Source organism: Gavia stellata, chromosome 2 (genome assembly GCF_030936135.1).
Source record: "Gavia stellata isolate bGavSte3 chromosome 2, bGavSte3.hap2, whole genome shotgun sequence".
Taxonomy (NCBI): Eukaryota; Metazoa; Chordata; class Aves; order Gaviiformes; family Gaviidae; genus Gavia; species Gavia stellata.
In genome coordinates this window covers 44,981,718-44,996,983 of record NC_082595.1, presented here as the reverse complement: position 1 = coordinate 44,996,983, position 15,266 = coordinate 44,981,718, and the positions used below count along the sequence as shown (strand labels likewise).

The 15,266-nt window shown below is 38.6% G+C and overlaps 1 protein-coding gene across 2 annotated transcripts in view; it reads right to left on the bottom strand.

The window, feature by feature from the left end:
* Positions 1–4,221: 4,221 nt before the first annotated feature.
* Positions 4,222–15,266, bottom strand: part of SNX9 (sorting nexin 9) — a 68,015-nt gene continuing 56,970 nt past the window's right edge. For both annotated transcript variants that reach the window (XM_059829945.1, XM_059829952.1), the window contains exons 14-18: positions 10,836–10,912; positions 9,781–9,870; positions 7,932–8,046; positions 6,419–6,510; positions 4,222–5,956 (exon numbers count right to left, since the gene is read on the bottom strand). In XM_059829945.1, the coding sequence (XP_059685928.1) occupies positions 5,909–5,956; positions 6,419–6,510; positions 7,932–8,046; positions 9,781–9,870; positions 10,836–10,912 (422 nt within the window). In that variant the 3' untranslated portion in view covers positions 4,222–5,908. The remainder of the gene's footprint in view (positions 5,957–6,418; positions 6,511–7,931; positions 8,047–9,780; positions 9,871–10,835; positions 10,913–15,266) is intronic.

The window sequence follows — 15,266 nt, the reverse complement described above, 5'->3', positions numbered from 1 at the left end:
GGTGCACTGACAGCTTTCCTGTGCTCTTCTTACAGAGTAGCTATCTTGAATAATATTCCCTTCATATTTTGGTAGGAGTTCAGCTGAATTCTCTCTTTACTCCTTCCAGAAATTTGAAATAGACTTTGTCTGGTCCTGGAGATTTATTGCAAACTACATGGAAGGGCGAGAACTGGTGCAGATCTTTTCCACATGGAAACACTGATGTGTAGAGTTCATAGCATACCTGAATAAAAGCAGAGATGCTCTGAGAGCTTAAAAATGCCTCTTAGAAGACAGAGTAACTAAACTCAGTTTAATCCTAGAAGCTGCTACTCAGAAGGCTACCCTGATACAGGAACACAAGTCCTGGATGAGGCAGGATACAACATATTGCAGAGAAACCATTATAAAATGACTACTTTGAAGCAACCTGCTGCCTAAGGTCAAATACCTAACATACAATTCAAAAGAAACTAAACCACTTAATACTTTTATTTTTCCCCCAAACTCTCCACACTCTTTTATATTTTCTGTTATTTTTATATTCCTTCCATTTGCCACTATTCTGCTGGGATTATCCCTAGCTCTTGGAGCTAGCAACTTAACTGCATCTTTAAAATTCTACTCTATTATATATTTTTAGGAAAACCATCTCTTGGAATAACAGCTCAATTTCACAGAATCATAGAATCATTTAGGTTGGAAAAGACCTTTAAGATCATCAAGTCCAACCATTAACCTAACTCTGCTAAGTCCAACACTAAACAATTGTTTGTTTGGGGAAAGACATGCCAGAATATAAAAGATACCATTTGGATCTACTGAGATTTAATTGTAACAGAAGGCAATGTGAATTAAAAGTGACCTTGAATTGATAAATGTGTGCTAAGACAAAATAAGTTTATTAGCAAATAATTTTAAAAAGTGAGTAGTCTTTAAAGATGCTAGGTATAAGAGGAAAACTAAGGGAAGCAAAAGGCTGCTGTTAGCAGAAAATAGTAAGTATGATACACCTTCTTGCTTCAGCCCCAACAGAAAAAAATATGTGACTTACAAAAATGTATTTTAACAGGAGAATACAGCCACAGGCAAGAATAAGGGAAGAACGTGAGATAGCTGGGTTCAGATTGACAGGACTGGTACAAAAAAACTAATCAAAGCTATCATGAAGCAAATAGTGGTTAACTCTGCAGATTATAAGAACCTGGAATTCAGAAAGTTTAGCGGGAAGACAGTAGGCATACTAGCAGGAATCTGAAGGAAGGCAAAAAAAATAATGATAGTTTAAGAAAGCACGACCAGTTAGGGAAGATTAAAAGGCCCAGAAGATTAAAAATAAGCAAACATTTTTTGCCTTTATAAAACAAGGAAATTATGTCAGTTTAAATTCAGTATCCCAAAGGTGCTGACTTGTGTCAAAGAGCCCAATGTTACAACTGATGTGCAAAGAACCATGGGAAAAAAAGGCAAAAACCAGCTAATCCAAGTTTGTTGAGAAGAATCTGTGTAAGTAGTCAAATAGTCAAATACCCTCCTTTGACTGGAAGATTAGCCTAATTAAAAACAGGGGATATAGAGATGCAAACAGAAGGGGTTTAAAAATAATTTTGACAAATTTCTCACAATCAAATCTCAGAACAAATTCAAGAGAATGTATTCTAAATACGATGACTACTAGGTAGGCATAAAACGCGTTGAAAACTTACACTAAAAGTCTGTTTCGTAATTGGAATATAACAAGTTTATTAAAAGCAAAAAAATCCTGCATGACCCCAACTAGGTCTGGGTTGCAAATACAGGTAGAACAGAGTATTATAAATTGAAAATCTGGTTGGGAATTGTATTTTATTTGTGATCGATGCACAAAGCTCCATGTATAGTATTTGACCACTGTATGGAAGTTAGGCAGTTAGGCAGCAACACGGCAGGGCAACATTGGCATTAATACCATAAACTGATGAGCCACCAGTGTGACTATTGGAAGGGTGAGAACTACAATCCTCATTGTGGCATGCATTAACAGGACTGGCATTAGCAAGAGAACAGATTAGTTTTACACACCCAGGGAAGAAAGGCAATACACTTTAACATGAGGAAAGAATTATTAATCCAGCATGATTTAGGTTTAAAAGGTTGCTGACAGTAGATGGTAAGACTTCTAATATGTAAAAATTATTAGATATGTTGGTTAACTGGTCTAGTTAACAAAAACTCAAGCTTAGAGGTAGCGTTTTATATACACATAGTTTACAGATGTGATGATGTGTGTCAGGGAAAGCTTTTTAAGCGATAACATGCTGATTTACTGGAAAGGGCTATGCTGGCATGTTGTGGAATAGCCAAGATTCCAAGAAAATACGTATTTGCAACTAGTATGGGTGTAACTAATACTGCCACACTACAGGATGGGTGGATTGGTCTCCAGCCAGTCTGTATGTTTCTAATTCTATGAGGTTGTTTTTGTTAGGGATTCTTTACACAGAAAAAAAGGATTTTTCTGCCCAAGTGATTACCTCTCTTGTTCCGTACTTATTTGTTACTATATCAGTTATTAGTGTTAATTTTATCAGAAGAGTTACAGAAAAATAAGGGAAGTACATAGAGTGGAAAAAAACACTGAAGACCCCCACACAACTCTCCTTCCCCTGGTGCACACTCACACATCCCAGTGCAAAGCACTAAGGCAGGCAGAAGCAGCAGTAGCAGGATGCCTGCCTAGTGAGTGCTTTGCATCCTGCAGACAGCTGCATGCCATGAGGCTGTAAAGTACTTTTGGCCAATCCAGACTGGCAGAGTGTCTGGTGTATGCCAAACTAACCCACAGCACAAGAGATGCATCTCTTTCTTTACAAGACTGTTAGTCTGAATTATTCTGCTGCACTAAACAAGACTAATTTTGGTAGCAGTAAAATTGATGTATATTCTGTAAATTCTGATTAAATAAAGTGTATGTTATGCTAATACTTTATCAAGTAATTTGTCATAGAAAATAGAAATTGCTCAGCAATGTAAAAATTTCAGTACTCAGGCAAAGTTAGGCCTCATTATAGCATTAAAGAATATTCTTTCTAATTGCAGTAGACAGTACTCTTCCAAAAACATACCATACATTGCAACAAAGTCTGCTGCTGCAGTCTAATAACTACAGATGAGAAATACAGGTAGCATTCCCCTTTGTATAGCTACATTTTTATTGTTAAAGAATGAGTTTAGTATTTGAGCAGTAACAGAATAAGCAATTAAAATAAAAAGTTAAACTCAACAGCTAGGGCATTTGATGACTTTTACAAAGTCACTGGGATAATGCCAGTGTTTGGCTATACCTCACCCTCAACAAAAAACATAAGCCAGGAAACAGTATTAAGGCTTTTTGATACTTCAGAGATTAACTATTCAGCTTTGACAAACGAGATTCAGGAGGGCACTGCTTAAGTCTTACTCTAACTTCTTATTCTTGTTTTATGACTGCATCTTCAGAGTGAAGATTTTCTATTGCTTCCAACTCACCCAACCTAACTATGCCACTATTCATGTCTAATTTAAAAAACAAATACCAAAGACAATCTAATTTCTATTCTGGGTCAACACCATGCTGACACAAAGCCAGGAATACACAGTAGCACTGTGCTCTACTACTTATTTGCAGTCAGGAGGGTTCCATCAACCACGAGCTGGACTGACCTGAATAATGAAAGCTTACAACATATGCATAGCCTTTGCTGCTCTGCAGTCACTAGCACTATTATACCGTTCAGTTGCGATGCCTGCTTTATGGAAGACACATGGATGCTTTCTCACTCCTCAGCTGGCCAGTGTCTGTAAGCTGATGAAAAGCTATAAGGAAGATTTGCCTTGTACTGCATCACCCTGTTAAAAAGCAATGTAATGATTTCAAAGAAAAAAAATAAAATAGTCTTGTGGATATACATAAATATTTATTATCAATTTAACTTCATTTTACTAGAAGTCTTTAAACAGTTTTTCTTTTTTGCCAAAACATTGCATCTCTGATACAGTTGCTACTGTCACAGCTTCCCTGCACTGGGAACGCACAGCTTACACTTAGGATTCCAAAACAATCTATTCAAGGTAAAGAACCTTCAACTTTAGTGCATACGGAGCTATTTAAAGATTGTAAAAAGACCCCCCCCTTCCCCCTCCCAAATTAAGAGTCTGTTACAAAGAGATTTCATTACCAAAAAAGTGAATATACAAAAGCTAAAAAAATTGCTGGCTTGAAAAAGTGATTTCAGAATTTACTGTACATTGTAACAATTTATTATATAAGCTGCTTCTACATGCAAGCAGATCTTACATTTGGTGTAAAACATTTATACACATTCTTTACAATTTGTACATATTTAAATGGCTGTATCAAACAACACTGCGCTATGGAATTTTGGAAGCACACAACTAAAATTGGGAGGAGAAAAAGACAAGGTTTACAAAACGTGAACAAAACCCGTGACACTGAAAAGCATCTAGACTTAGGCTTAGTCTTGTTTGGTTTGGTTTCAGGTTATTCAGGCAGACCCAGATTTTCCTTCTAGCACACAAAAGTAACACCAATACAAAACAGAATAAGGCAACTATTCAACCAGCAGACTGTACCTGTCACTTAGAATGGCTTATTGGTAAAATGCCTTTTTAAAATTTTTTTTCTTTTTGCTAAAATGTTTATGTTCTAGGCATATTTTAGCAAAAACTGCATTTTGGCTTTCCTGCTTGCTAATAGCATTAAATGAATGACCGTAGTTGGTGCCCATTGTGAACACAGTCGGTGGTGGCATTGTGTTTTGAAAAGCCCAGGCCTCAAATGATATTTCAGTAGTATGAGGAGGACACTGGGCCACTTGGTAAGAGATGATGATCAAAGCATAGGTTTTGTGTGACAACTAATGATGTTATTCAGTACTTTTGTCACCTTTTAGTTCGCATTAGAAGGTAACAAAAAGTAAACCCAAACCAACAGCATACCATACTACTACATGAAGACCTGAGCTTAGTTGGAATTTGGGGACTTCTACTAGTTTGGGTTAGATGTGGCAGTGCCCCCTTTGCTGAAACACCTAAAACTCTCAGAGGGGTAAAAGGGAAGCTGGCCCTATACAGCACTGAGGAACACCAGTGCCTTGTGGCGTAACGTAAGGGGGTGTCAAAGTGCTGGTATAGAAAACTGTTTTTCACACCTTCCTGAATGGCTCTTTCCTTGTTTGTACTTTGTCTTTTTATACAGTGCCCAGCAAGAAAGAAAGAACCTGACTTAAGCTCTGAGGTGTTGTACCACAAGTACAAGGTTTAGTTAGAAGGAAAAAAAGAAAGGGAAGAATGAATGATATTTACCAGAAGTCATAATGGGAGCAGTATGCCATGGCTGTGTATGGAAAGCAAAACTTAGAACAAAGTGTTCATTCAGGAGATTATCATGAACATGTACCAGAAACATACACGAATATAATTCCTCCTGGCTACTGAATCGCTAGAGAGCTGAATTGAATATAAGAAGTATTAAAGTAATTTTCTCAAGCTTGTCTGCTTTCCCACTTTAAAAAAAGATACAAATCTGTAACTCTGACGTTCATCAAGAGTTTTTGGAAGAACACCTGATAGATGCAAGTCTACATGAAGTCCATAGCAACATACCAGTTTGATAATTTAATCCTTAAACTGACAGCATTATCTAGCTGTTTTTATTTAAATAATGTTACAAATGGGAGAGCATTCAAGATAAGAGAACCTTATCTTACGATTTAGGCGATAAAGTAAAATTTTAAATAATTCTTTTTTTCCTACAACTTATTTTTATTGTTGTGGTTTTTTGGCAGGGTTTTTTGGCTGGCAAAGGCTAACAAGTTTTTATTGGCATTGCCCCCAAATCAGAAAAGCACTTTGGAGTTATTCTTTATCGTTGACTACTCCTTATTCTCTACATCACAGGAAAACGGCTGAGTGCCTGCCTCAGCTTCTGTGCAATCTGAAACAAAGAAACAGAACATATTAAATATGTAGTCACTTTACACTATGCAGAAATAAGATTGCAGGCTAAGAAATTAAATTAATTGTTCCCTCATTTTCTGAAAAACTGCGTTTTTTACTGCAGATTTTGTGTATGTAGGACTCTCAAAGCATTCCATTATAAAGACTTTTCTTCTCGTATATACACTTTCTGCCTTGTTCATTTTGTGCTTTCGCTGCTCAGGTTGTGTTGGAGAAAGTATTGTAGGCAGGGCTGTCATCCTGCCTATTAGGTTATCTAGCACTGCACTATGCAGGAGGGCTACAGGAACAAAGCCAGATTTTTCATGAAATCCACTTCCCTGCTGAAACAAGGCCATACATCAGAACAGAGCTAAGTACTGCGAGTATTTCTTACAAAAAGTAGCAGCACAGTATGTGCCAGGAGAATGGTACTGAAATACCGTTTATGAAACCTTACCGTTTCATAAAACTGTGCCTGCTGCTCCAGATACAGACGAATGACACTGTTGTAGTCATAAATCCGGTTACTGTGGAAGTGATTCATCTCAGCTGCAATCAGACCCAGGAGGCAAATTATTTCAGAGAAGCATTCGTAATTAGGAACAGTTTCACTCAGTTCAGATTAGTTACTGTGCAACAAGCTCAGTGTCAAGCCCTGCCAGCATAGTTACTGTTCTCATGCTTCCACAACCTATTTTGCCTGCAGCACTCGTGTTACGATGGAACTGTTCATAAGACTGGTTGGATGTCAATTACTCACTGCTAAAATACGGACACTTCCTGGATAAAGCCAGGTTCTTGTAACAATACTCAGGTGTACAAAGATTTGATAAAGAATACAAGCAGGGTTTTCTCCTACTGATGTAACTGCTCTTTCCTGAGGTTTCCAACAGAACTTGGCTGTTGGACATTCAGATTTGCAAGGGTATAGACAGCAAGCTGTAAGCCACAGCTGTAAATACTTAGCTCAAAAAAAGATACAGACAGTAGTGTTTGACCCATTCTTGACTGATGCTGTTTCAGTAGAAACCTGAGAAACAGCATTACTGAATCCGTAACACCTTTCACCACTTTCTGCATCTCTTGTCAGATCATAGCTTATGGCTGAAATAAAAAGTTAAATATATTTTGAGATACCAATAGAAGGAGAAGAAATATTCTAGATTGTAAAAGTCATCTTAGAGGTCTCTTCGGTGATTACCACTTACACAGCACAGTCCTCTTGCATCACTGTGACCAGGAAGAAGGAGGGAGTGGGGAGTTTTCCTGTTTGTTTTTAAAATCAATTTTGTGTGCTGCTCTGACTTTGTCCTGTAAAGCCAAGAGTACTCAGTATTTTCAGTCAGCTAAAAAAGACTAAACTCCCTCAGCAATGAGTAGTCCCACTGAAGTCTGTAACAGGATGCACTTAAGGGCTTGATACCCTGCAGGACTGAGCCCTGACTCCTCACTTGCCCGGTTTTTCAAGTGAGGTGTGCTACATCTCATATTTACAACTTCTCTAACCTAAAAAGGAAAAAGTTCATTCAAAGAACATCCAGGAAATAAAATCTTATCCACAAGAACATGAATCTCAATTGGATCATGTCTGGTTAAACTATGAGTCAGAAAAAACTCTTCTGCACGTGACGAACTGTTTCCTGCACCAGGGCCCATGCTTTTTCTTTGAGACATTATCACTTCAAAATGAAAGAATCAGTCTGGGGTGGCTGCTTTTTTTTGTTTGTTTTTTAAATTGCATTTCCAAAACATGTATCTTTTGCATTAGCAATATGACATTTGAAAGAAAACAATGGGCAAAATAACTGCCATTTTAGGAAAATCTAAGCATGTCACAAAGAAAAAACCCAACCACGCCTAGCTCTTATTATCATTCTTAGTAGAACAAAGATTCTCTTTCAAAGTTTGTTACTTAAGAGATGTCCTTCAGAGGTCTACAACATTGCCATTTAGCCCAAAATTTGATTTACCTTGTAGTGCGTAAGCCATGGTGCTCACACGTTTCACCATGTTCTGTTTGTCTTGTGGCGTTATTTTACTGGTTGCAACTAATTTATCACTTTCCTTCACTCTTTCTATTGCTCCCTGTAGAAACCAAATGCAGAAAGAGTAAGAGAGTAGATTAAAAGAGTAGCCAATTTAAAGGTCTTTATAGTTATCTAAAATGCCACTGGTCACGTTTTGAGCTTGCACACTATACACACATATATACACGCATAATGACAGATTCTGCCTTCCCACATTTTCAACCCAAGTATGTTATTTCACTCTATTGCCTTCAAGAGTCCTAACAGCTTGCAAAAAGTGCCTTCAAACACAGGCATGAACACAGTCACTAGAAAATTGAGTTTGGTAAAGGCAGTAATACACAAGGATACATACAGAAAGGACAAAGGACCAAGTTTAAAAATACAGCTGACCGACACAACAGACATCCAAAAGCCTCAAACTATCAAATGCCTGTAGAACCTTATTTGCACATTATACAAGGTGAGACAACATAAACTATTTTCCAGGAGACTACAACTCACTGCAATTTATAACTTTCGATTCAGGAAAATCCTTGTGTCACATAAACAACAAGCATAAAAAGAAATCCCTCCCCCTTCACAATGCATTTGTGCCAAACAACATTCAAGAGACACTATTTACACATCTCTTGGCAGTAGGCTTATGTTTCAAGTTCTAAAAACATTTATTCTCCTTTTATGGTATTTTTCCCCAAGGATTCTTTCCCATAAGTCTCCTGAAGAAAGAGTACACAAATCTGATATGCTTTTATCTTTGTTGCTCTAAAGTATATTCTTGGTTTTTACATTTAACACTTCAAGTGGTAAAAAAATACTTGTGTACTTGTTTAATACTACAAAATTTTTAGTTTCCTGAAATATGTTACAGCAGGCACATGAACATAAGGAAAATTCTAGGAACAAAAACCCCCAGAATTTCTAAAACTAGACACAATGGCTAAATTTGTTGTTTTATTATTTGATGGCTTTCATATTACAGAGAACAAGTGCTTATTTTTTGTGGCTGGTGGTTTTTGTTTTGTCGCCCCCCGCCCCCTGAAAAAGTTAGCCCTATTCTCTATTTTTTAGTATTAAAGAAACTTCTAAGCAGCACATGATTATTTATCACATATCAGCAAGCTAGCCATGTAAGTGTACACAATTTTTCCTACAATACTGGTACGGTTTAGTATCAGCTACCATGTAAGACTCAAATACTACAAATTTACACTGCTGCTATTCACCACACTGGGACATGAAGTTAACCTGAAGAAAATAGTGAAGCTTGTAGTGCTCTACTATAGCAGAAAGTCATGATATTCTCGAATCTCGAGACAAGTTCTGGCTTCCCTCCCACAGAATCACAGAATGACAGGGATTGGAAGGGACGTCTGGAGATCACCTAGTCCAACCACCCCGCCAGAGCAGGTTCAACCTAGAGCAGGTTGCACAGGAATGCACCCAAGCGAGTTTCGAATATCGCCAGAGAAGGAGACTCCACAACCTCGCTGGGCAGCGTGTTCCAGTGCTCTACCACCCTCAAAGTAAAGAAGTTCCTCCTCATGTTTAGATGGAACTTCCTATGACCAAGTTTGTGCCCGTTACCTCTTGTCCTGTCACTGGGCACCACTGTACAAAGACTCTAAGTATTTTTTATTTTAAAAATCAACATGCCAGTTTCACAGAAACTTTCAGTGTTTCTAGAAGCAGGTGCCAGGCTGCTGCACAAATGCAGTGTACCATACCACCACCTTTGTTGCTGTAGCTCTCCCTACCGCCCAACCCTTAAATGGAAAGGCCCCTCACATACCTTATGAGCTCCTATGATGTCAGGGAAGCAACCAAGAAATCCCTTATATTCATGATTTGTTTCCATCAAAAAGTGAAGATCTTTCTTTGGCTAATAAACAAATTGTCAGCATTAGTAAAAGTATCTGTGGCATATTAACATCACAGAAAAGGAACTATGATGCCAAAAAAGGGTGAAGGGAAAAAAGGGTTTGAGTTTTTTCTATTCTTCCCTTCCAAAATCTTAATTGTTTGTTGCAGGTTTTTCATATTTAAGAAGGTCCTTATTAAAATATAAGCTTTTTGGAGTAAGGAACTGAGCACCAGCAAGCAGATGCCTCTGTTCTTTGTTTTGTTCAACACTAGCTTATGAAGTGGGGGGTTTTGCCTCAAATTTTCACTGAAGAGGAGCTACCAGTCCTAGCAATAGCACTATCAAGCACCAATCTCATTACATATCTGTATGTACATGCACAGCTCATCTCCTTAGTCGCCAACTTGGAAAGTTGTTTTAAGAACTTCCAGACTCAACCTTGAGATCAAGAGGATCTGCATTTTGGAGACTTCAAACTTAATACACTAAACATCAATTTATGACTTGAATGCTGACATCAATCAGGATTTATTTAAGCTAGATTTTTACTGAAGCAGGCAATTGCAGGGGAAGACTATGAAACGCAGCAAGATCTGGATCTTGTAGACATTTGTGGAATGCAGGAGAGGTAGAAACCCTATCCTTGATTAAATCTCATTCTTTTGTATCAGTAATGAAGACAGCTCACTGACATCAGAAAACAAACACATTTAAAGAGGAAGTAATAATTTTAGAATTTTAGAAACCAGAATGTGATCTTTCTGATCTAAGAGAAATACCCTCCCATCACATCCCCCCTAAGTGGACACAAAGTAGAAAAAAAGATGGAAGTGGATTTAAAAGTATTAATAGTAATGTCATTTAACTAGTCTGCAGCACTAGCAGTTATGTTTTAATAGAAAAGAAAAAAGGAAAAGTCAGAAATGATCCAAATAGGCAATATGTTTGTACACACTAAGCCACTGCGTTCCTAATATTCCTACCTGATCTGCTACAAGACTGGCAATTTCTTCATAGGTTTTTCCTGCTTCTGTTATTGCTCCATTGAGATCAGATTCTCCTAAAAGTAAACATCAGTGTTGAAATTACAGTAAGTCAATTATAGTAAGAAACTTGCCTTTATTCAAGGCAAATTTCTAAAATAGCTTATTTTACAGTAATAAATGCCTAGTCATAATTTTATAACCAGCAGTAATAAAGAAATTAGACAAATATTAGTACTTTTTACACCAAAGAATGAAAACTCTGAAGATCTTGTAGAAAATGAATGCTAAAGGGACCACATAAACACTGTTCTACCATAGTACTAGCACCATTCACTTCCACATTTCACAATTATATGTAGATTAAATACACATGTATTCCCCCACATGAGGCAACAGGAAGCCTATCAGACTGGGAGGGAAGGGAAAATGAGGAGCGTGACACTAGAAGACAGACTAACAAAGCCAAAGAGACACCTGCTGTTCTGATTTTTAATAAATTATTTTCATACCCAATAAGCAGTAAATTCTCCATGATGTGCTATGGAGCAGTGAAGCTAAGCTCTCCAACAGTCCTGGACTGTAATTGTTAGAAGGTCAGAGAAGTGGAAGGAGGCCCAACTGATTTTTTTCCTTGCCAACAAGATTTCTGACCCTTTACGGAACTCTTGGATAATATTTTCAAGCTCTGTAAGAATCGCTGCTTTTGAGACTGAGTTTTTAACTTTCATCATCGTATGAAATAGATCAAAGGGCCCCACAAACTACACTTAAAAATACAGACATCACCACAAATCCTAAGCTAGACAACACCACAAGCGCTCATAACACTGTATTACTAGCAGGACATGGCTATGTGGGACGAAGATGGAAACGAGCCTTACATTCTTGGTTTTTTCATGCCACTTCACCTTCCCAAAACACCAAAGGTTTTTTCCATCCTTGTTAGCTTGTCCAAAGCATGTAGTCAACAGTACGAAAAGTAAATTGAGGTAGAGAAAGAGGAAGGTATAATTTGCAGATATCGAATATTAGTTTAAGAAAAAATTATTTTTCTCATCCTTTCAGACCTGTCTTGGTATTAGGCAGCAGTTAGTCTTTTATGAACATTTTGGTTTTATTCTATAGGCATTAATCAGTGACTTAACTGAAAATTACCAAATGTTGATTTCATTAATGATTAATTTTAATATTAAAGTACCTTCTTTTATTGCAACATACGGGTTAAGCTATGTTAGATTTATTAGATAGGATTCCTTCATTTTGGCATGTCCTAAAGGAAACAAGGTAATGACTGAATGTTGCTTCAGTTCTATCAATCAATTCTTACTTTCCATTAGACTGGTTTCATAAAGCCAAAAGCTTTGCGGGAAAGCTACTGATCCTAAGAACTAGGAAGTCCAGCAACACAAATACTACTAAAGAAATAGTTATTTTTCTCCTATTTGAGCCTGGCTGGATAAAATAAAAACAAACCAAACATGAAATCACATTGTGAGATCTGAGAAGTACCTAATTCAGAAGATCACAGAATCACTACGGTTGGAATAGACCTGTAAGATCATCAAGTCCAACCTGGAGAAAAAAAAAAAAAAACAAAAAAAACCCACACCCCACACCAAAAACCCACCACACAACAACAACAAGCCACAACCCACCCAACACCACACAGCACCATGTCCATCAAGCTACATCCCACAATGCACATCCACACGCTCCTTGAATATCTCCAGGGAGGGTGACTCTACCACCTCCCTGGGCAGCTTATTCCAGTGTTTCACTACTCTCTCAGTAAAGAACTTTTTCCTAATATCTAGCCTGAACCTCCCCTGGCGCAACTTGAGGCCATTTCCTCTAGTCCTGTCACTGGTCACTTGGGAGAAGAGACCAACACCCACCTCTCTGCAACCCCCTTTCAGGTAATTGTAGAGAGTGATAAGGTCTCCCCTCAGCCTCCTCTCCTCCAGGCTAAACAACCCCAGCTCCCTCAGCCGCTCCTCATAAGACTTGTGTTCCAGACCCCTCACCAGCTTCGTCGCCCTTCTCTGGACACGCTCCAGCACCTCAATGTCTTCATATCTTCACATTGTTGTAAAACAATGAAAAAATTTCAGGGATATCAATTTCATTATTTCAGGTAGACTTAAATAACTTAATTATTTCAGAATTCCCCATGTCTTCTCAGAAGTAACCTTGAATAATCCTGAAGAAACTGCTGCTTAGGCAACTGACTCCTAGATTTCGGGACAAAACATGGTGTGGCTTTAATTAAGAGTCAGAAGCCAGGTCAATCTAGATGTTGCTGTTCATTTCATAATGCCATAAAAGACAATGACTTTTCCTATCTGAGCAAGAAGAAAGAGGAAGAGTATGTATATTTGAGTAGAAAGAAAATCCTTCCTTTCTGTGCAGAATTCACTCAAAGGACCTTCACAGATAGGAGCTTCAAAGAATCTAGACAAACCCTCCCAACACCAATCCTCTTTCATTTGGGGGCAGCAGGGCACAAAGCCAGCTCGTAGAAGGCACAGGGTGCATTAAGAGTTTCTACTACTAGCAGAGGCATTCACACTCCTCCAAAAATAGGGCTAAGGGATAGTATATTTAAAAGTTGTTCCAGACAGTGGATCCCAACAATAGGCAGGCACACAAGTGGTAGAAGAGTATCTGCAGCTCCTCACACTGCATCCTTTTCTTCTACAGTCTCTTTTTCAGGTAGTGCCAGGGCAGCCTTGAAGAGGCAGATTTCATCTCTCACCTGCCACATCCTCCAAGTACTAATACACGTTACCAGCAGTGTCATGCCGTGCTCAGTTGGTCACTCCCTACACCAGGCCATCTTGCCAGAGATACCGCACGCAACCCACACGCTCACCCAGAGTAACTTGAATTCCAGCAGCAGATTGCTCCCAATCACCGACCAAAACCCACGCTGACAACAGAGTTTTGTTACTTGGACAGGGCCGAGTTTCTAGCATTCTCAGCTTCTGAACCGATGCGAAGCTGGGAATGGGCTTCTTAACTCAAGCTGTGAAAGCTGAGCTGGGTCCCCGTGTAAGGATATACCAGCATGCCAGGGGTTCTTTAATCAATGGAAAAGCAGAAAGCCCCACATGCTGCTGACATTTACAACAAAATTAGGGCAGGGTGCATTACATGTATCCTCATGAGAAACAGAGAGGACTTAAAAGCATTGACTAAAGGTGGTTGTAAAAAGACCAGTTAAAATGGCCAGTAATATTCTATAGATATTTTAACCCAACCACAAGGAGAAACTGGTATTTTCATTGATTTACAGGCCTCCATGCTGTCATAGTTTTACATCTTCTTTCATCTCCCTATGAGGAGTCTTTTGAGATGTTTAGCAGAGCATCTCTTAACAGTTCAACTGCTCGGTAAATGCCAGTGATTATTACCTCTGAGGGAATACACCAGGCATATTGAGGGAACTAATATTCTGTAAGGCTTGATTAGGGCAGCAGAACTCTTTTTGTCAAGAAGTGTTTTTGTTTTGTTTTCTTTTCTTTCACAGCATGTTTTAACAGAATCCAGGAGTAGGAAAAAGATCAAGTTTGGTGTACTAGGGAACTACTTGTAGCAAGACTCTCCTTGACAAGTACACCTCAGACTGATAATCAGCGCACAAGCAGCTTGGAAGGCAAGATGTGCCTGTTGCTAGCTAGAAGGACAGTGAAACTTGCATGTAACTGCCCAGCAAAATTCCTGAGGGGTGATGTAGGATTAGAAGATCTTACTATGGTTGAATGGCACTCCGCGGCCATCCATTCACATTTTCTTGATATAGGAGAAAGGTTCACCCAGATTTGGTGCCGCGAAAGAGAAGCCATGCTATTTAAGGCTGTGTTAACCTAAACGCATCGTATGATGCAATAGGATAGGCAACGTAGTGCCAGACTGCAAGACACTTCCAGGCATATTCTGGAACTGTCCAATATGCATTTTTGCAACAGGTTCATACTTTCAAAGCACATGTTCTTAAAACTGATCGGACAGTACGCAGGCCTATAGGCAAGTTAAATGAGAACCTCTCAATGTGTCCTTAATAGTTTTAAAGGCACACTTGCCTCTGCAAATACTGGGGACAGATCCCTAATATGCACTGTGGCTGGCAACTAATTGATCAGGCTCATTCTGCAGCATAAGAAAAAGAGCTTGAGTGAGTCAGATTAATAAGTGCATCTTGCCTGGTGCAATCTTAAACATTTTAGGCTGGAAATCAGAAGAGAAGGCAGTAGATATTCACCACGCATAATAAGGCTTTGCAAAGCAAGCGGGCAACACTGATAAAAAGGTAAGGACAGTAGCTACATCCCATCCTAACTGTGCAAATGAACCAACTAACAGTGTATTCATTATGTCAGAAGTCAGCTACCAGTAGCTGGAAATGTTCATGTCATCAAATCAGTCATT